The sequence below is a fragment of the Pelmatolapia mariae genome, linkage group LG6, assembly GCF_036321145.2.
Source record: "Pelmatolapia mariae isolate MD_Pm_ZW linkage group LG6, Pm_UMD_F_2, whole genome shotgun sequence".
In the NCBI taxonomy this organism is placed as follows: Eukaryota; Metazoa; Chordata; class Actinopteri; order Cichliformes; family Cichlidae; genus Pelmatolapia; species Pelmatolapia mariae.
Window position 1 is genome coordinate 5,479,754 of NC_086232.1, and position 22,620 is coordinate 5,502,373.

At 39.4% G+C, this 22,620-nt stretch overlaps 1 protein-coding gene across 5 annotated transcripts in view; it reads right to left on the reverse strand.

Annotated features, from left to right (window-relative positions):
• Positions 1-11,486: 11,486 nt before the first annotated feature.
• Positions 11,487-22,620, reverse strand: part of usp34 (ubiquitin specific peptidase 34) — a 60,409-nt gene continuing 49,275 nt past the window's right edge. For all 5 annotated transcript variants that reach the window (XM_063475712.1, XM_063475713.1, XM_063475709.1 and 2 more), the window contains 15 exons: positions 22,297-22,444; positions 19,865-20,169; positions 19,412-19,741; positions 19,077-19,234; positions 18,833-18,911; positions 18,388-18,514; positions 15,832-15,939; positions 15,089-15,193; positions 14,363-14,487; positions 14,116-14,239; positions 13,910-13,989; positions 13,639-13,779; positions 13,353-13,493; positions 13,106-13,262; positions 11,487-12,901 (listed from right to left, as the gene is read on the reverse strand). In XM_063475712.1, coding sequence (XP_063331782.1) covers positions 12,165-12,901; positions 13,106-13,262; positions 13,353-13,493; positions 13,639-13,779; positions 13,910-13,989; positions 14,116-14,239; positions 14,363-14,487; positions 15,089-15,193; positions 15,832-15,939; positions 18,388-18,514; positions 18,833-18,911; positions 19,077-19,234; positions 19,412-19,741; positions 19,865-20,169; positions 22,297-22,444 — 2,865 coding nt within the window. In that variant the 3' untranslated portion in view covers positions 11,487-12,164. The remainder of the gene's footprint in view (positions 12,902-13,105; positions 13,263-13,352; positions 13,494-13,638; positions 13,780-13,909; positions 13,990-14,115; positions 14,240-14,362; positions 14,488-15,088; positions 15,194-15,831; positions 15,940-18,387; positions 18,515-18,832; positions 18,912-19,076; positions 19,235-19,411; positions 19,742-19,864; positions 20,170-22,296; positions 22,445-22,620) is intronic.

The following is a 22,620-nucleotide window of genomic DNA, read 5'->3' on the forward strand; positions in this document are numbered from 1 at the left end:
AGCTAAGAATTACACAAAAAACTGACAGAAACTTCAGTATGTACTAAGAAATCCTAAATTTTGTATGAACTGTTAAGTTTCTAAAAATTAACAAATTAATTGTTCATGTGAAGATGCTGTTCGATGCATTTAAAAAATTAGCTTCACCTGTGTGGGAGTTTAATCCATGAGCATTCTGTGCTATAATTTCCCTGCAGCTCGTGTTGTGGTGAATCTGAAGATTTCCAGTCTGACTGAGACTGTGGCCTTCCTGAGCTCCTATAACTTCAGCCTGCCTGAGAACCAGGAAGCAGGGGTTTCGGTAGGCAAGGTCATTGCCTCCTCAGGAAGCAACCTTTACAATGTCACGTATTCGCTGAATACACACAAAGACCTGTTCTCCATAAACCTCAGTGGAGTCATCTTCACCAAAGCACAGCTCGACAAAGAACAGCAGGAATGGTACTTCTTGGAAGTGGAAGTTGTGGACACACGGAATCCACCTACATCAGCAATGACGACGGTATTGACTTAAACAAAAATGAGCTATTTCACTGATTGCAGAGGAACAGAGGAAGGGAACAGAATCAGATAGAAGTATGTCAAGATGGCACAGCAAATGTGATCTGGTGTGTTTACAACAGACTAGCATAAAGTTTTCATGAAGTGTTATTACATACAAGGCCCATGTATAAGAGCTCCTTGGCAATCCAAGCATGACCAAATACGTGTCCATGTATTTTAAATTTTAATTAATTAATTGTAAAGTAATCCTTTGAGTTTACTTGTAGTGTTATTAACATGAGATTAGTCTCAAAGTCAGGAAATTAATTATTACAGTAGCAGAGTGAACACAGCAGGGATAAATACATACAGCATAACCTAACTACAATAATACTATACCAAAACAATACTGTAGTACTGTATTGCATAGTTTTGTTTTTTGTTTGGTTCTGTATATCTATGCATATGTATATACACAGATATGACACAAAATACAGTTGATGAGAGAGAGAGAGAGAAGTCTAGTAGTAGCAAAAACTAAATGCTTCATAGTGCAGTGGACAGTGTTGCACATTAAGATATGTACAGACCATGTGTGTCTCCTCATGTTCATTTCTGTTAGACATAGTAGACTCTGGAAAAAAAAGGCATCCAAAATCTCTCCTGGGTACGGCAACCTGTCACTGAAGGAGCTTCTTAGTGCTGCATGAGGTGGGAGGTGTTCTCTAACAAGGATGGTAGCTTAGCTACTGTTCTCCTGTTGCTCACTGTTTCCATTGAATCACGAGGTTATCCCAGCATAGAGCTGGCCTTCTTGATCAAACTGTTTAGTTTCTTTCTGTCCCCAGCAGAGCTACTGCTGCCCCAGCAGACTACACCATAAGAGATGGCTGATGCCACCACAGAGTCATAGGAGCTATACCTGCACTCCAAAATACCTAAGTCTCAGTAGGAGATACCGACTGTTTCTGTAGATGGCATTTGTGTTAGTCGTCCAGTCCAGTTTATTGGTCAGGTTAATAACCAGGTACTTATGAGTCCATGATCTCAATATCCTTTCCATGGATGGTTACTTCTGAAAGTGGAGGATGTTTGCGCCTGCAAAAGTCCTTGTTATACCCATGGGGGACATGGCCAACAACTGAGTCATCAGAGACTCAAAAGCAGTTAGCCGAGTTGTAGAAGTATCCGGTGCATATAGTGAAAAGAAACGGATCCAGGACTTCTGCTTGTGGGTCATCTGTACTGCCGAGGACCCCATCACCAACACAATTCTCGATCTATATGTACTGAGGCCTGTTGGTAAGGTAGTCCAGAATTCATGTGGTGAGGTGATGGTCCACATCTTTGTACTCCTGCCATGATTGTGGGTATGATAGTGTTAAAAGCAATAGGAAAAGATATACTCAGCTATGTACTGGAGGTCAGGGGCAGCACACAGGCAATGTAGTGGATAAGTGTGAAAGGAGTTAAGGTGGGGATGGGCAGTCACTAGAATGCCAAGATGATGATGGTTGTGGCAGTAGTTGCTGCACTGGGAGCAGACCTGGCAGATGATGAATCTGCCTTATCTGAGTTTGCTCACTGTAATCCAAACAAGCAACAGAAAATTCTGTTTCTTAAAGCCCGAGATGGATCTAAGACCCCTCCAGACTCGAGAGGGATTGTTCAGCTGCAACTGGTTCTCCATCCTCTGTTTGAAGGTGTTTTCCCCTCCCCCTCTCCTCAGCGATCTCTTTACAACCTTCATTTCTTCCTTGATTCCTCACTTGAGCGTGGGCTTGATTCTCCTTTTCTGCTTAAGGGCAGCCTTGATAATATGAGTGATCCACGGTTTATTGTTAGAGAAACACAGTACAGTCCCGGTGGGTACGGCATTATCTACACAGATATTAAAGTAGTCCATTATGCAATTGTAAGGTCAAATACCTACAGTCATTCAAATCATGCTTTACTTATCGCCTTGTTTTTAAGCTCTAGGCAAGGTTACCTAAGCATTAAGATAGCCAAAGACTCTCATTGCTGTCTAGTCATTTTACAAACTAGAGGAATGTGACATTGAAATGCTTTAAGCGTTGCACAGAAATTCTCTTCAATGTTTCTTTCTGTCTCAGGTTAGAGTTCAGGTGGAGGATGTGAACGAGTCACCACAGTTTCGCCCAGAGGTTTATAGTGCCTCTGTATTCAGCATTGCCCCCTATAAAACTCCTGTCATCCAAGTAAAGGTAAACACCCAACTTTTTCAGTTTCCATTTGTCTGGAAATAATATAATGGTTCTGCGAATGTTTGCCTCCTTTGATTTTATGTTTACATAAAAGGCATCTGCTGTCATGCAATGTACTTTGAACTGAAATCCACTCAGTAATCACTCAGTAATCTGTTCATGGTTAATGTGTCTGTGAGCAGCAATTAAACACACCACATCACCAGGAATCAGAGAAAAGCATTCACTGCAACACTTTCTACATCTTCCAGTATGTCAAGTCTCCTGGCTGAGTCATCACCAATGAAAACACTAAATATGTGTGACGTGTGGTGCACTGCCAGTAAACACAGCAACAAGAAACATCTAGTGAAGTTAAAAAGATACGTCAAAGATGAAGATTTATGCTTAAAAATGTAAAACTAAAAGCTGTTTCTCCTAAGTGGAACGAGTATTAAGCTTTTATTGTGTATTAAATAAAAATACAGCAATATTATTGGCTAACTGTGCTTAGAATATAAAAAGAACAATTTGCAAAAGAATGACAATTTTTACTAATTTAAGTAAATTACATTGTTAAAACTGAAGCATAAATGATTAAGCAGCATTATACTGTTGTCACTCACTGATGTGGAGCTAGTTTGGCTAACTTAGTTTTAGACTTTTGGTTTAATCCAGTAGCTCACAAATTAGTAATCAACTACAATCGACTACATTAGTTCATAAAGGTTTTACGTGCTTTTTTTGCTCTCTACCTCCAGGCTTCAGATCCTGATGTTGGAGATGTGGGGCAGCTGGTCTACAGTTTGACAGCAGAAAGTCCTTATTTTGACATGGACCCATCCTCAGGTCTGGTCTATGTGATCTCAGCAACAGAACTGGATGGACAGACCGCTAAAATGGAGGTGAAGGCCACTGATCCCCATGATCTTCATGCTACCGCTATAGTGGAGGTGAGTGTTTAAGACCAGATGAAGACAGGTAAACCTGATGAGATGATAACTGCAAGCTTTTTATATTCAAATATCTTTATTGACATCATCATTGAAGGACACATTCGAAACCTTTACCTAAATAAAAGCGATACCTTTAAAAGCTTAGTTCACAGGGTGAGCAGGCCACTTTATGCCAAAAGTCTGAAATGCAGCAGCCTGGGTTTGCTGGGCCGTCTTCCCCCCCCCTTTCTCCCTGCTTTCCTGTCCACTCTGCTCCAACGGATAGAGGCAAAAGTCTGTAATAATAATAATTACAAAAAAAGAACTGATAGCTGATTTTCATATGCATAAATACAAAGTTGTCAAAGGGATGGTGAAAAGAAAAGTATTTCCTTTTAATTCATCTTCTTGTTTATTTTGTTCAATAAAACAGGTTAATAAGAAGTTAAATTCCAAGTTAAATTAATCTCTCTTCTGCCCCCAGGTGATGGTTCAGGCAAGTGCAAGTAGCTCCGACATTGTGACCATCTCACTTAATCAGCCTGCTAACATTGTGGAGAAGAAAGTTGAAGATTTATCGAGGTAAGACAGGTTTAGCTTGTGTTAAAGATTGCTTAATATATTACACTTCTGTTAGTTCTGATAGATTTTGTGTCTCTCAGGTCTTTGGGCAAAGTTCTGGGCTGGACTGTGAACATCGTTCAGGTGTTCAGCGCTAACGATGGATCCACTGGCACCCGAAACCTGAGAGTCTCTGTGAGGACTTTGGTCAGCTTCTTTGCTGTAGATGGAGGGCAGGTTGTTTCCTCTGAAGAAGTCATAAAGTAAGAGACTGACTTTTAATGTGTTCTACATCAGGCCCATCTGTTAGACACTCAGTATTGTTTTGCTTTGGTTTTTAGCAAACTTGCCTGAAATTCACTAGTCTGAGTAATGTTGATTTTGAGTAATTTTCCAGAGGCACCTACCATTTTGACCAGTTTGAAATCTAAACCTGGTCTCATTAAAATTTACTTCCATATTTAGATATAATCAGGGAAAGATCACCTTGGTGAACTGTGTAAAAAGGCCATGTGACAGATTTCTTTTGACCTCTTGCTGTCTGATCCACCAGGAAACTGCAGAGCCAATCAGATGCTGTGAATTCAGAGCTGTCTCAGCTGTTTGGGGAGGAGCTTCATTTTGATGTTGAGATGGTGGACCCTCAAGGGTCCACCTCCAATCAGGCGGTGGTCATTGCTCTGGGCATCCTGCTTGGGCTGAGCTTCCTGGGATTGATTATTGCTGTTGCGTTTCTCATCAGGTGAGATTGGAGTGTTTCAACTGTTGCTACACATTTTCTTCAAATTGGTTAAATTGTTTTCCCAGCTCAAAAGCAGACAATAATTGTCCAAGTGGACAAAAACGAAAATACTGCTGTTTCAAATTTGTAATTTAACTCATTATTTCTATACTGTTGTTTTTAAAAATGGTTAAGTTTATCAAAACAATTTGTATATCATTCAATTCAAATCAGTTTTATTCATATATTGCCAAGTCACAACAACAATCGCCCTAATGTGCTTTATATTGTAAGGTAATAACCCTACAACGTTAGAAAGAAACTCCAACATTCACACGACCCCCTATGAGCAAGCCCTTGTCAACAGTGGGAAAAAAAACTCCCTTTTAACATGCAAGCAATACCAGGCCAGACCTCAACTGGTTTGGAGTGGGGAAAAGACACACAGTGATTTTAAAAAAAAAGTATGAATATATAGAATTAAACTTGAATATATAGAATAAATTAACCTTATGTTGAGGTTTTTTAATTCTCTGCCTGGCATCAGCTGAACTATTTCAGTACTTTGTAGAGTTTGATAATTGTTTTGCGACAGCTGTTCAAACTGCAAGTAGTACAAATAATTTTGAGTCTATATTGCGTCACCTTGAAGATCATATTTTCATTTAGCAACATTTCTAATGCTTATAAATAATGTTCAACAAAATGTTTCTGGAAGAAGATTATACAAAATTATGTAGGGAATTTATCAATCACTGATGGAGATGTCAACTGAGATAACACTTCAGGAAGAAGCTGTGAATATGGGCTCATTATACCATTCTACATCTCAAAGAGGAAGGCCAAGACAAGTGACAAAAATGGAAACAAATTTGATGTCACTTTTCATTAAGTATATTCAGAAGATCATTATATATATATTTATATTAAAGCTTCATTCTATATATTCAGACTTTTATTGTAATGTATATAATATTTTCCTAAATATATATATTACATATTATATGAAAATATATATCTTAAAATTATCTGTCTCCCAAATCCAAACTGGAAACTGATTCTGCAGTAGAGAGGCCTGATAGCTCACATACTATTTTTAAAAACTCTAGGAACCACAAGTAAGCCTGCAGTCTCAGAACAAAGTGTTCTTTTACATTATCAGTCTTTATGTTATGACCTTGTATTTGATGAAAAGGATTTGAAATTTAATTTTGAATTTTAACAGTGAGCCAAAGAAGCACAGGCACAGGGATATAACCCTCTCATCCACCAGGGAAAACTCTAATGTGCTGATAGCAAACTTGTGAGCCATGGGTCCATGGGCAAAGGCCTGGCCAGCAGATGTTTACCCTCAAGACTCTACGAGCCTGACTCCAGGGTGGGACCCCAGTGACCTTGTCCCAGCAAGAATAAACTTAAACTAGATTCTTGATAATATTTTTAGGGTTATCAGAATTGCTCTTTGCTTGGCCCTTAACTCAAGACCTTGGGAGACCCTACCCAGGGGGAAATTGCACCCAAAAGCATAGCTCCTGGGATCACTGGAATGTATTAACCCCTCTACTGCAACTTCACAATGGGCATAAAGTGGCCTTAATTGGGCCCTACATTTTACTCAGTCATTGCTAACTGGTTTATTGATTGATTTATGTGTTTATCCTGACAGGTTCCATAGGAAGGGGAAACATCAGAAGAGTTCAGACAAAGAACATCTTACCGAGAACGAACAGTCTAAGAGTTCCATGTAAGATGTCTAAGAAATTTATTTTATATCACAGTTGTGTATGTCAAGCATTTTTTAAATGTTGACTTCCTGTTATATTTCAGAAATAGTTCTCGAAAACCGTCACACACCTCTGAACAGGTAAATAAAATTTACGTAAATGTAATCCAAAAACCACAGTTTACTTCAGCTGCTGCTGATCGATGATTTGGGTTACAGAAAAGCTCACATGAGTTTATTGATTGATGTATGTGTTTATCCTGACAGGTTCCAGGGAAAGGGAAAACATCAGAAGATCCCAGACCTTCAAGTCCGTCGTCTGAGTCTATGACCAGCAGCCACCATCTCTGAGCTGAAAGTGTTTCTACATGATATAAGAATCAACACCATAAACAACATAACTGAAAATGTATTTAATTTTTCAATGAATGAACATGAATGAAAATGAGAGTGAATAAAAGTCGAGAGGCACTCGGTGTATGCACAAGATGTACATAAATAAACTACAAGAATGATTATTATTTTCTGAAAGTTATTCAGAAAACAAATGCAAAACTTTGGCTATGAAAAGTTTAGCCTTTCTGAACGAGAATATTCTAGATATGCAAAGGTTTTAGTGCTCCCTTTTAAACACTCACACCAGACAGAGCACATACAAATAGATAAAGAGACACTGACATACAGAAAAGCCTATGAAGAGATTTCTGGCAGGCTCAGGGAGGGCCGACTCTCTGTCTGTTCTAATTCTTGAATTGGAAAATGAATCAAATTATAGTAGAATTTGTTTTAAATAACACTATGCATTATATAAACAGAGTTCAGAAGTAAAGCAGCAATGAAAATATGCACAGGCTCATGGAGAATTTTGTTTTATCCAAGTAAGGCACACACTGATTAAAGCAGAGTATAAGAATATATACAGTAAAAATAATCAAAGCTACTGTAATTCCCCATATCCATCAAGAGTTACATATGTTATATCAAGTTCACCACCAATTTTGTCTGAAGCTAGGCAACAAAAAGGGCAGATTATAAAATTCTTAATTCTAATTTTCATTTTAACATGATGAATATACAACATGTTCCCAGTGTGCTTTTTGTTTACAGACAGCAGGTCAGAAAGCAACTGCTTTGAGTCTGTATAGATGTATAGATATTATTCTAGCAGTAGTCACATAGCGGTTCCACTTACTGCTTTAACCATCCCAGGATCTTCACCTCAGCAACCATCCGACTACAGTACTTGGGAACTGTTACATTTAGCAATATGCGACACATGGTCTGATTTAGATGTCTAAAGTAATTTTCTGTTCAAAGCTCCACTTTGGCTTCAGTGGCTGTGATTTTAGATGTATTGTTTATCAGCTCTACAAGTTTATTTGGTTCAGTTTTTAAAACGGTGCTATAAGTTTCTTCTTTCCGGATTAAATTAAAAAAAATAACAGATTAAGTATAAATGAAATAAATGTCTAAAGATCAAAAGAAAAAAATAACAGCGACCTCGTGTAACTGATGTATTTTACTGTCCTACCTCATCCACCGACTAAAGAAAAGCAGAGGAGTCGGCAGCACCAGCAGAGTCAACCTGATGATCTTCATTATGACTGAGCTCAGTAAAAATAAGACCACACACAGCAGATCTGTGTAATGTACGATTTAGTCAACACATTAGTTGCCAGGTAGAAATCCCTGTTCTTACATTGTGAAAGTCAGTTTAGATAGAAAGTGTCAAACTAACTAGCCATAGCGGTCAGATGTCCTCTTTTGTTGTGGGCTTCGCAATAATAACTCCCACTATGTCAAGTCTGAAGTCAGTAAAGTTTCCTCATGATGCTTCTGCTGAAGACTTCATTCTCCTTGTACCTGGTATAATTAGCTGCTTTGTTAGTATTGCTAAAGAGTCACTGAACTGCTCTGTGTGTGGGGAAGCTTTGGAGCATCTGGGGGACAATATGAGGAGAAACAAATTAATATGAGAGAAGAGTTTGTTCTCTTTTTTCTTTCTAGATGCCAATTATGCTTAAGTAAATGCTGTGGAGGACCAGGAGTTGAGCTCATCAAAATAAAGCATGTATGGATTAATAATTATTTGTACTGTAAAAAATGCATTAATGACTTAATTTACTATAATTCTCTTTATTTAGACATTAGTAAAATAACTCACAGACACTATGTAAATGATTAACAAAGATTTAGGGGCGCATTTATACATAGAATGATAAAGATATCTCTCAAACATCTGTTAGGGTGTTAATAAAACCTCTGTCCCTGTATTAAACTGGGATGTTACTGCATTACATTAAAAAGCTCCTAAATAACTGATGTAACTCTTCATCCAGAAACTTGGATAAAAAATGCTGTCTTCATTGTAAAATGCATCAACTAATTATTTATTGGTAAGTATTAATTCATGAAAAGCTTTATCTCAATGAATACAACTCTCCTGGCCACCCACTGAACCATCAATCAAAATTGCGCTGCTCAAAAAAATTAAGCAAACATTTGATCATCACAGTACAACACCAAATCATTTAAACTTTAGAGATATCATTGTGTCCAGTTACAAAGCATAAACCATTGTGAATCCATAGTGGTGTACAGTCGTGGCCAAATGTTTTGAGATTGGAAAAAACAATATATGTGTCAAAGTTTGCTGCTTCAGTTTTGATGATAGCAATTTGCAGATACTCCAGAATGTTATGAAGAGTGATCAGATGGATTGCAAAGTCCTTCTCTGGCATGAAAAAACCCATTTCCACTGCATTTCATTGCTGCCATAAAAGGACCTGTTGAGATCATTTCAATAATCTTCTCGTTACCTCGGGTGAGAATGTTGATGAGCACAAGGCTGGAGATCATTATGTCATGCTGATTGAGTTAGAATAGCAGACTGGATGTGTTAAAAGGAGGGTGACGCCTAAGATCATTGTTGTTCCTGTTAACCATGGTTACCTGCGAAGAAACACGTAGTAGCATGCCAGGGCGAATTGGAGAGGTCAACACTGCACGTATTTGACTCTTTGCATAAATGTGATGTAATTGTCAAAAGCCTTTGAAACCTATCAAGTGCTTGTAATTACACCTCAGTACATCACAGAAACAACTGACACAAAGATCTAAAAAGACTGAAGTTGCAAAATTGGTGAAAACTAATATTTTTGTCATTCTCAAAACATTTGGCCACAACTGTAGTAGTAGTGTTATACTGTGATGACTGCAGCAATTTGTGTAATATAACCAAAAGCAGAGAAAATATGCATAAAGATGTCCAAAAAGCTCATGAATATGGCAAAAGAATCTGTTGGGCCTGGGTACCTTTACCCCTCACCGTGAATGTTCGAGTGCGGTTGCTTAAATTTGATCTGAAATTACTTTTCTATGCTTTGCCCTTCTTCCTCTCCACTTTTGAGTCAATTTCTTTAGCAATAGAGTACAGAAGGGTTTAGTGTTTTAGCAGTTAAACTCTCCAGTTCAATATGTGAAATTGTCATTAAGTCAAATTGGTGATGGAAACATTTTTGCCAGTTAGCAACAATCTGCCGACATCACTTGAAAGAAATACACAGATACACCTGTGTGACGTCCCTTTAATGAATATTAACATGAAGTTTTTTGTTCCGTTTTCCATCCCAAATCCATTTCGAGTTTCCCTACATCAGTCTACAGTTGCTTATAAGCAGATGTTTAGTTTATTATACTTTTAGATGAGAAGTTCAGGAAAAGATCAACAAAACATTTTCTCTTAAAACAGATTAGTCGTGAGCTAAGATTACCAGCTTTTTGCCTTTCAGAACAAATGCAGAAATCCTTTGTCATCAGACCATCTACTGGCGCTGTGTTAGTTTAAAAAAAACAAAAACAAAACAGCCTTTTCTGAGTTTTAGGAGTCAAGATAACTACATACAAAGGTACTTTTGGCTGTTTCCTTGGTTCTCAAGGGATCCCAGCAGATGGATCTGCATGTTTAGTTTGGCACAACCATCCTTTTAATCTGGATTTGGGACCAGCATGAGTGGTACACTAGCAATAGCTGCTGAATTTTATTTTAATTTTTTTTTATCTTTTATGTGCCAGACAAATGTGTTAACTCCTAAACTATGTTAACAATGTACACTATTGACACAGTGATTCTTTAATGATGAAGTATTGATGTGAATAAATAATTCTTTTTTTTGAAGGCTGTACAGTTACGGATTCAGACTCAAACCCAACTTGCCAATAAAGAAAGCGGTCACAATTTTTTTGATGGCTTGGTTGCCGTTTTCTATATTATTGTGAATTTTTCAAAATCACAATAATTATGAAGAAAACAAACCCAAACCTAACCCCCACTACTGTACGTGCATAATAAACACACAGTTGAGCTTGCCATAGGCCTAGATTCTGAGCACAGCCTGAAGAAATTGACGAGCTACATTTATTTCGGATATGATGCAAAGCAAACAAAGGCAAGAAATCAAACCTCACAGCTCGAGATGAATTTTAGTTCATAATTTTTCATATTAAAACTGTCTTTATTAAGTTAATCTCTAATAAAATAAAAAGAGGAAAACCAGAACACAGCAGAAGCCAAAAAACAAAACAAATTGGAATGTACTTCAGTAAAGAAAATAAAAGCTCCAGCTGGTCCAACATGGGGGCTTTATTTCAACCACAGTCAAATAAAGCACCGCTTTTATTTATTTTTTTATATTATATATATATATATATATATATATATGTATATATATATATATATATATATATATATATATATATATATATATATATATATATATATATATATATATATATATATATATATATATATATATATATATATATATTTTTATATATATATATATTTTTTTTTTATGGTTTTCATATACACCTTCAGGCAATGACTAGAGAGGATTCTTTACAGAATCAAGTTTCTTGTGGTTCTCTTCATTTACAGGTAAACTTAGTTTCTGGATAATTAAACCACAGAAAAACTCAAGGCAACTTTTCTTGCCTTGTTCATAAAGTACAAAACTGGCACAGAGGACAACCTTTTTTTTTGTTTGTTTTTTTTTTGTTTGTTTTTATACACAGTAAAAATGCAATAAAATTAAATTACATACAGAGGAGACAAAAGTTCTGTAAACCTTTCCCCTTTACAGCAAAGCTCAAATAAAATCAGTATAAAACACACCAACAAAAAAACAGAAACAAAAAAACCCACCAAGCCCACTCACCCACCCACCCTTTAAAAAAAAATGTGCTGTAGTCTGTACGACTTTTTCTGCTTTTCTTCTTTATTTCTCAAAGGAGATGTTGGCTCTGTGTGGAGTCGCAAACTTATAATGCGAAGAGCGGCGGGAGCCACTGAAGCTGGAGAAAGCGTCCGACTGAACATCGGCAGAAGGCAACAAACAGCAGCACAAAAACAGCAGAAGAAGAAGAAACCTAATGAACAGGAGAAAGTTTGTTTCCTCTGAGCTGAAGTCAGACGTCCATAGCAGAGAAAAAAAAGGGGGGGAGGGAATTCAAGATATGGTGGTGGTGAGTTGATGATGTCATGAAGAGGGCTGGCCTTTAATAGACAGTTTGGTAACAATGGCAATGGTGGCTTCCACTGTCCTGTACAGCATATCCAGCGTGTCAGGTGGGGGGCCAACGCTCTGGAACATCTGTGAGGAGGAGGAGTGGCTGCCACAGCCATCTGGACCCTCCCCCACCAGCCCTGATGGGAAAGCAGCATCCTCTGAAAGGGGTGGGGCCGGGCTGCTGCTGGTCTTAGAGCTCATCTCCTTCTCTTCCTTCACCTCCTCTGAGCAGGTAGACACGGCCTCATCCCTTCTCCCCTCCCGTTGATCTCCCACCTCGTCGGTCTCCTCGCGTGGCACCACATGTTGCTGCAGCTCAGGCTCCTCCCCCTGGACAAACCCCTCTCCCGTCTCCTGCAGCAGGGAGGAGGAGGAGGAGGAAAACGAGGAGGATGACGACGAAGAGGCCTCCATCTTTTCCTCTTTGGGAGAGGAGTCCAGATTTCTAGAGGAGGTGGGCATGGGGTCAGGAGAGGGCGGGTCCTGCTCAGTGCCTGGGTCGATCAGTGATGAGGAATCTCGTGTTTCCGTGTCTGAGGTGCTTGTGGGTGTTAGCGCCTCCTGTTGGTCAGGCTTTGGATCACTGCAGGGTGGAAGAGTTGAAGAGGAGGTGGAGGCAGCGTAGAGCTGGGCTCCTCCATCTCCGGCTCTGTCGTCATCACCGCTCACCCTCCGCCGCTTCACCGGGGTCGCCCCTTCATCCTCAGCTGACAACAAACACAGACTGTTACTGAAAGGAGCCACTGAGAAAATCTATTCTACTTAATTTACAACAGCACTGACTTTATATTTTTCACAAAGTCTACTTTGTTGAGTCATACACCAGATTATTCTGCCTAAATGGTCAACCCAAAGAAATGTGTTCAAATTGAGGTTGTGTTTTGGTTTAGTGATTGAATGGCATGTTATACCTTTGCATTTGTGGTCTTTGGCCTCCAGCTCTAGAGTGCTGCGTTGCTGGAGACAAGCACGACAGCAGCTCAGAAGCTCCTGCAGGGCTGGGAGGAAAGCTGGGTCAATGGCCTGAGAAGGCTGCACAGACAACAGCAACATCAATGCCCTCAGGTCCTGACAAAGAGAAGAGAGATCAAACAATGAGAAAACAGTGACACAATGTATCAGGAGGACTGTTCTATGAGTGTGTGCATGCATGCATACAGCATTGAGCAGGCTGCTGGTCTTGTTAAGCTCCAGGCGATGAGCTGCCAGTTCAGGCTGCAGACTGCTCCGTTCACTCAGCAGGTTTGTCACCAAAACACCAATGAGGTTGGAGCAGCTGGGACCAGACAAAACCTGGACCTACACATACACAAATTTTTATTCTCTATTTAATTACAAATTAAAATGCAACATCATTTGGACAATCAGTACAAACTGGGTACAACCTTGATCAAATGTAGTGACTATTTAGGATTCCTACAAGAAAAGCTGAAACTTTTTATACCTTGTGCAAAAAGCAGTTAAGGAAGGTGTAGGCCACACTGTTGTTCAGAAAGGCCCTCTCGTCCATTAGGATACATTTAATGTACTCGCTGAAGGCTGGGTCTTCACAGAGGAGCTTCACACAAGTTTTAGCCATTACAGACTGAAAGAAGAGCGAGATGAGAAGGATTTACCGTTGTGCTGCTGTCCATATCCAAAGAGCCCGAGTCTATTAACAAGGCCTGACCTTAAAAATGGTTGAAATGAGTGAAATCAGAGGAATGCAGCTGTACCTGTGACTGACAGAGCTCTGTCCACAGTTTGGGGAAAAGCGCAAGATGGAGGGGAAGTCCTTCATACGCTATCAACACACCTGAGAGGGAGGCAGAGCATTAACATGGAAACATCTATGTTTATGTACAAATTCACGTGTGCTTGCAGACAATTTACAGTTTGATCAGTATGCTATAATGATAATACTGGAAATACAAATACGTACTTAGCTTGACAAGTGTATCTGTGAATTTCTCACAGTTGATGGCAACGCGACACAGCAAGTGAATGAACTTATGGTAGGACAGGAAATAATCCAGCAGCATTCGATCGTACACCTCATCTTTACCCTGAGATAGACACAAACAAATATTACTACCAACACCAAGCCTCTGCAGGTACTGAAGGTTTTCTGTTGAGGTTTCTTTTATTGCTGACACAAAACGATTTGGAGCAGGAACAGATAACCGTACCTTGCTGCTCTCCACCAGTGAAGGCAGCAGACACATGTTCAGCTCCGGTCTTGGAGGTCGGATGTTGTTTTTGGCTCCCATAAGTTTGAGGTTCTCTCTGCATGGCAGGTAAGGGCCAAACGACACTGCATAGGGACAATTAAAAGTCAGTGAAAAGAAAGCCAGATTTTTAATTTAATCTGAAAGAGTTTAAGTAAAGATGAACCAGAGATTTTTAAAAGTCGAAAACACTGAAGGTTTTACTTAAAAACCTTTTGGATTATAAAAGCTTTACTTGAAGAACATCAAACAGTATATTTGTCAAAATATGTACTGTTCAAACGGTGGATGATTATCATTAAAAATGGCCCAAGTTTCAAACACTGAGACAAATGTTCATGTAAGTAATCTCTGTTCTACTCTTTGGTTACCGTTTGATGTCACTGTGAGACAACAGGCCTCATATACTGATGTTTACCATTATTATTTTGTTGTTACCACGGTGCGTATGCTAGTAAATCAAAATTGAAAAAAAGAAAATACAGAAAAAGGTTTGGAAACAAAGCTGATATGAAAATGACTAACAGTCAAAAAGAAAAAGAACATTCCAAGGAGAAGCTGTGACATCTAGCAATGAACGGCGCATCATGCAAAGCTACTATGTTCTTGGGGATTCATTTTGAGCTATAAAAGAAGAATGCAAACCAAAAGAGGACAATCAACATGAATAATGAGGAGAAGACTTACTGGGGATATTGCTGTGGTGGTATGTGCAGTGGTTGTGTTGTAAGAAGGGGACTAGAGTGTGCAGGAAGTCATGTGGACTCAGCAGAACGAGTTCCTTCAGCACATCTGCAACAAGAACATCACGTTACAGGACACTTTCTAAACTTCCAATTATTTCTACATCTGACCCATTACATTTTTAGAGAGACGCAGATATGTATTCTGCTAGCCAAATTCTACTCTGTCTCAGCTAGAACAATGGATGATTTCTGTTTTCTAGAGTTTGGCTACAATAGTTGCCAAAAATGTACACACAATCACACAGGGTCAAAAGTGTTCATAATATTCAATTCAATTTGATCATTGGTCTTTAAATTGTAAGGCAGAAACCCTTCAAAAATCAGACAATCCCCTGTGAACAAGCACTTAGTGAAGATTAAGAAGGAGCACAGTAGTTTTTCCTTCCCATGCTGAGTTCTTTGGACTTTCCCATTGTTCTGAGCATTGGTGAGTCCAATGAATGCTGTCAAACAAATCTTTCTCATCCTGGCAAAGACAAACTACCAGTTATAGTCAATCACAATCACTAATGAGATCACAGGACTTGGCTTTATCAAGTTAACACATTGTAGGAACAGTTCAAATAAATGTTTAAAAGCCCCAAATTACCACGACATACATGTCCATAATAAGTGTATATAAACATCTGACCTAACTTAATATACTTGAATGTTAGCTGGTGGGTTATCAAAGGTGAGTGTTACCCAAGCAGGCGCTGCGGAGCTCAGGTGGGCTATAAGAGTTCAGCAGAGTGAGAAGCTTGTGGGCAAAGTCGATCCTCTCCTGCCACTGGATCAGAGCCTGTTTCACATCTGGGTAACAGGAGAGAGAAAAAAACAAAAGATCAGCACAAATATGAGAACATACATCTGCAGATATTTTACTCTAATACAGCCCTTTGTAACCAATGGAGTTGGTACACTGTACCAGAGCTGCTTCTTGGCTGTTCAGAGAGTCAGATTCAGGGACATTTCATGTTCACTGGTTAAAGTTGGTGTATCATAATTTCTAAACACAGAAAATTTGTCATTTTATAGGAGCTAAAAATACAAAGTGGCTGAAGTTAAAGCTATCCAGAGATCAGAGCCAGCTGTAAGCCAGCAGCCTCGGTATGAGCAAAGGAAGAAAAGAAAAAAAACAAACAAACCACAAAGCAGTTATGAGAAAAATGAAGACTATTAAAACGGTGAAGTCTGGTGAAATGATGCAAGTATTTAACATTTGTATTTACTATATGAATCTGTAGCTGTCAAATAAAGATGTACAGCAACTCATTTTTTCCAGTATCAGAGCACTTTTGTTTCACTTGTATCTACTTGTTGAGTAGATACTAAAGTCACTGCTCAGTTTTGTTATGAAAACAATATTTCACATTTGCAACAGTAACTGCCCAAGAAAAGTGCAATCAGTGCATCTCCAAATATGTTTTAGGCATTCGTTGTTTTTCTGACATCGTTGTATTATACTCAGTTGTATATAGCATTTGTATTTTATTTTATTCTATTCTATTGTCTACAGTTTATTCTTATCCTATTCCAGTGTTTTTCTAATTTTTGCTATGTAACTTTGCACTGTCCACTTTCTGCTTTAACAAAACAAATTTCCCACCAATAAAGGTTATCTCATCTCATCTTCCCTAAGGTCACATTTTTTGCACAATCATTTACTTCATGCCAGACAGATCAACTCTTCTGTAGTGTAATGCTGTCCTGGGGTTGAATGTCTTAGTATGATGCATATGAGGTTTGTCAAGATCAAACACTCAGTGGTCATCTCCTTTTTAATGGCAAAAATCAAAGTAAGTGATCGCAGAACAAACATCCAACTAACCACACCTCTTTATGAACAAGAACACAGCAACTGCACAATGAATTAGTAACGATTAATAAAACTAAAAAACTACCGGATCCAAAGTGTCTGTATGAGAAGGGGGGAAAAAAACAAAACGCTTGGACACTGCTAGCACGGGGCGCCTACAGAAACGCAAAGCAGGAGATGAAGCATCGCTGAATATGTTTCCAAACCAACTTCATTCTAAGCCAAAGACTAGAAAATATGGTGAAGCATATCTTCCCTTTGGTTTCACCTGCACAAGTGCCAAGGTAGGTCTCCCCTGCAGAATTGGTCTTCCCTTTGTCGGGAGCACGCGCTGGGCTGTTCAAATCACGGACAAACAGTATCCCACATTCTTGATTTTTAGTTCACAAACACTTGTTGTAATGACTAACTACTCCTGACATTTTGGAGATGTTAGCTCTTTATACAGTAAAGTTACAGTGGGATACAAATAATATCAGGCTGATCCTGCCACAGTTTGTTCCCTCTGTCCAAATCACGGACAAACAGTATCCCACAGTTGTTTATGTTTTTAAACCCATTTTGCACAGAGAGGCATTTTTTGAAAAATGTATTGATAGCAATGTTGAATATTATTACACAGGAAAAAACACAACTACATGTAAAAATCACACCGTGACGCCTCTGCCTTTCTAATTGGAGGGACAGTAACTGCGTGTGTTTATGTAAGCGTGTAAAAACTGAAGATAGAGACAAAATACTGTTAATCTGACTATCTGCCATTCTGCAATTCATCTCACGTAAACAACGTGGCGCACAGCGTGACGTGAAAAAAGGCACATACCTTTGACGTTGCGTGACGAACTCTGTGTTCCTGTCCACAAGTAAACGCAAAAAAGGAGTTTTAAAAAAATCTCCGTTTTCAGTGATTGGAAACGCCGTTTACATGCTGACGAAACAGCTGCGTTTTCAAAAATACCCGTGTAGGTGTGGACGTAGCGTAAAAGAGTTAGTAGTGTACTTTCTTACTACCTGTAATTTATTGCAGATTACTTGTATTTGCTTAATTGTTTACTAAATGTTTGAGGTGTGAAATAAACCGCAATGGAGCAAAATATGGCTGTGTGTGGTTGGAGGATGTGTTTGTGCGTGTGTGTGCGTGTGTTTTTCTTGTAAAACAAAGGGGGGCCTAGCAAAAAAAGTTTGGGAACCACTGCATTAACTACAGTTTAATTTTACTTTTACAGCACCACATCACAACAGCAGTGGCCTCAAGGGCCTTGATATTGTAAGGTAAAGATCCTGCAACTATAGAGAAAACAGAAAAGCCCAACAATCACATAACCTTCTTTGAGCAAGCACCTGGTGCCAGTGGGAAGGACAAACTATTACAGTTTTAACTGTTTAACCTGTGTTACTATCACATGTGTTCGCCCTGTTAAACAGTAGGGGATGGTGCACACCTTTGCGCTGCAGGTATGGCCTGGTGGCTTTGAGGACAGAAAGAAAGATGGAGAGCAGCTCCACCAAGTCTCCAGTGACGTGGCATGCTGTCGCCTCATGGTACATCATGTGCAGAGTGTTGAAGGACTGCAGGAAACAAACAAACAGTACATATAGCTTTACTTATTGGATTTGGAAGGGTTAAAAAAAATGTAGTAAGCAATGAAATGCAAATTTTATTTTCATGTACATATACATATTTTGAATACACTTGTAGTATACTATATTTAATTTGATCTTTTTAAATCCAGATTTTAATGATTCCCTTTGGCCTGTTTTAAATATAATGCCAAAAAAGGCAGATGATGCATGAAAATGAATTGGATTATGGCAACATAGAAAGATGAGACGATAGCTTAATTTAGCAATTCTTTGTGTAATATTTAGAAGAGACCTGGATCGCACCTCAGTCATTAGGATAAGTCCTCTGTTGAAGACTACCAACAGTCGGTCCTCATCATTCTCCAGCAGAACTCTGAAGGCACTGAGAGGAACAGCACAGAGAAAGGTAAATTTAGAAAGTAAAGTCAGTAAACTTTCCAAACTCTGATACAACATGGACAACAGTTTCTGTGACAAACATCTTCACCAGGTTACAAAAACAAGCTTCACAAGACCTTCAGTGACAAAAGTGTGTGTGTGTTCTTACCTGATAAGTGTGGTCCAACAGGAGCGCCCATCCAGACAGCGGAGGTAGCAGCTAATAGTGGTCTTCTTAAATTGTTTAATGTCCTCCACTTCTTCTTCCCTCATCTCAGCTCGCTGTGCCACAAACAGCTGCATTAAATTGAACAGTTCCTCCACTGCCTGCAGGGAGAAGCACATCAGCAGTTATGATTTTTACACTATCACAAATAAACATAACCAAGGCAAAATATTTAACAATTAAAGACTTCCTTTATGTTTTGCTTTTAGGTGGGGAATTTTCAAAGTGCTATGGACAATAAAGTCACATCACTGCTAGAAGTCTGACTGTCCTCTCACCCCTGGATACTGGCTGGCATGTGGAGTCAAGTTCTTGAAGGCCCACTGGATGTTTTGGTGTGATGCTAGTTGGCGGGTGAAAGCAGTCGACTGCTCACAGCACATGCGCAGGATGCCATAGTAGGCAGGGAGCATGCCGCGGTTGAATAGCACCACCTCCTGGTCATCGTGGTCAGCCAAGATATAGTTGAAGGCAATGTTTTTGGTCACCACAGGGTTCTGCACCACTAGCCGGACGTTCTCCGGACAATCCACACAAACGTTGTACCAGAAGGACAGCAGTGCCTGCTTGTTGTGGTTGGTTGCAATGGCTGGCTCTGACAGTTTCGGCTGAAAACATGAAAGAAAAAAAAAAAAAAAAGTTCTAAATTCTGCACCTAAGACTCATGCACACTGAAGTGTACAATCGGTAAAAATCTTTAAAAATATCTTCACGGTCAAAGAAAGATGTACCTGGAAGAGGTTCCAGAGGTCCATGAAGTAGCCAGAGAACATGAGTTTCTCCGTCTTGGAGATGAGGCAGTAAGTCATGAAGCTGAAATACTGCACCAGTTTGGTAGTACCATGAACACTGGCATCCACATACAGCTTGGCACGTCCCAGCAGCCCTAGCAACAGGTTGTAGACCTGGTGGAGAACCACGGTGGTGTCGGGGGACAGTGGGAGCTCACGGGTCGGCAAGTGGAGGGAGCGTGTGGAGCGGAACATCTGTCGAAAGGAGTTGCTGGGGATGAGGGAGACCAGGAGGTATGCAGCAGCTAGAGGGAGAAGAGAGATTCAATTGCTATCATAAACAAAGGACTACTGTCGCTGCAGTGGTACCTCATGTTAATTTAAACATGTTGTTTTTAAAGGTGGTCTTTTCATTATTGACAGAATGATCTGCTCTTATTAAACAGGCTTGAGTTTTTTTGGACTTGAATGGTCTCATAGTTTGCAGATATTTTTTATGGTCATCTCTAGGGATGGGTGTCATAAACGGTAGTAACCAGACCGAAAAGCAGCGCACATTTCGGTGCTTTATTTCGGTGCTTTTTTTTCCTGAGCCAATTCTAGCCCATCATTTTACGTTTCCGAGGATAGTATGCGGGTCCAGGTACGTACGTTCTTTTAGAGCAGAGCTACAGATTAAAAATGCCCAAGGCGAAGCGGTCAAAGTCTGGCTGTACTTCACAGCAAAAGATGCAAACTCAGCAGCCTGCAACAAGTGCTTTAAGCTGGTACTGTGATACTGTCAAAGGAGGTAACACCTCAAATCTGATGAAACACCTGGCGACGCATAGCGGGGTTTTTTAAAGCCGAGAAATGCGCCGTGTTTGATAGCTTGCTGCGAGACCTCACACCGAGCACATCTTCTGCGGGTGTGGTGCCTGTTATCGGACCCGGAGTTAGCAACATCCCCCAAAAACCCGAAGAGTAGAGTCCTGGCCCCTAGCCCTGTCAGTGTAGCAGAAATGATGAGGATGATGATGGCAGCAGCAGCCGTTCTTCTCTGAGTGAATAGCTTAATGTTGTTCGTGTGTAATTTACGTTGAGTAGGCTAACCATGTTATTACATTAATGCACGTAAGGTGAACTAGCAAACACCGTCGTAGTTACATGCGGCTGTCTTCTTGTTTGATGGCAGATACTCCCTTCACCCTGGCCAAAAAGGCTAAAATGACCAAAGAAAAAGTGGAAAACAGTTAAACATGAGAGGTTTTTGGACAAAGTTTGTGTTTTTTTCCATTGTTTAAGCACTGCTTCCAGCCAAGAGTGATACCATATATGCCCTATAGCTGCAGAAAAGGCTAACATTGTTATCTTTTTGCAAGAAAACAGCTAAACATGAGAGGTTTTTGGACAATGTTTGTGTTTTTTCCATTGATTAAGCACTGCTTCCAACCAAGAGTGATACCATATATGCCCTATAGCTTCAGAAAAGGCTAACATTGTTATCTTTTTCCAAAAAAAACAGCTGAACATGAGAGGTTTTTGGACAAAGTTTGTGTTTTTTCCATTGTTTAAGCACTGCTTCCAGCCAAGAGTGATACCATATATGCCCTATAGCTGCAGAAAAGGCTAACATTGTTATCTTTTTACAAAAACCCCCCCCAAAAAAACAGCTGAACATGAGAGGTTTTTGGACCAATTTTGTGTTCTCCATTCTTTAAGCACCGGTTCGAGCACCGTTTAAGCACCGGCACCATTTCAAAAGTACCGGTTTGGCACCGGTATCGGATAAAACCTAAACGATACCCATCCCTAGTCATCTCAGACATAGCTCTGGTAGTCAATACAGAAGCACAATCAGAAGAAATTTAGCTTACAGGGAGCTAAAACCGCTCATTTCGATAATGGATGAACTTAGTGCTGCAGCAACAGCCACTGTAAGACTAATGAGGAAATGTGAATCATGCAAATCTCTTTGAATAAGCTTCTTTAATATCAGGGGAACCAGTGCAACCAGCAGTCTATGAACAGATTTATTTTGAAATTTATTTAACCATCTTTATTTAACCATCATATTTAATCTTGAGATTCTTTTCTGTGAGAGCCCTGGCTATTTTAAGAAGCAGGTTACACTATTAATAAAGTTCTATTTACATTAAAAATAAAGGAAGAATGTATATCTATATAGTCAAAGTAAAAATTAGGTTGTGTACACTAAAGGGCTGTTTAGTTTAATAATTAGCTTTTAAAAAAAAACAAAAAAAAAAACGTACCGTTATTATATTTGTTTTGGCTTCTAAAGTTCTCAGTTTTCAGAATTTAATCCACCTTTTTAAACACTGGCACAATGTCTTTTCATTTGTAGTTGGTTTAACTCCCTGTTGAGTGTTTGTTAAAAAAAAAAAAAAAACCCCATGAAACTAAATACAATGAGACAATGCTGAGGCCCTTACACGTGCGGACTCGGGGATAGTTGTGTGCCAGCAGGAAGCGTTCTACCCAGTTCTCCATGTTCTGCAGCACCCAGCTGTGGGCCAGTTTGTTCCTGGGAGTCTGCACAGCCAGCCAGTCCAGACATTGGGATGGATTGTACTCAATCACCTGACAGACGGCACACAGATGAGACGGCATATATTTAATAAAGACTTTATGAGCAGTATATTCATTTTAAAATGGCAATCCTACATACTGACCTAATTTTTTCTGTTTGGTTTTATTGACTTTTGATCCTGCATATGGTGTAAGTTTACTTTATTGATAAATAAGATGTAAACCAG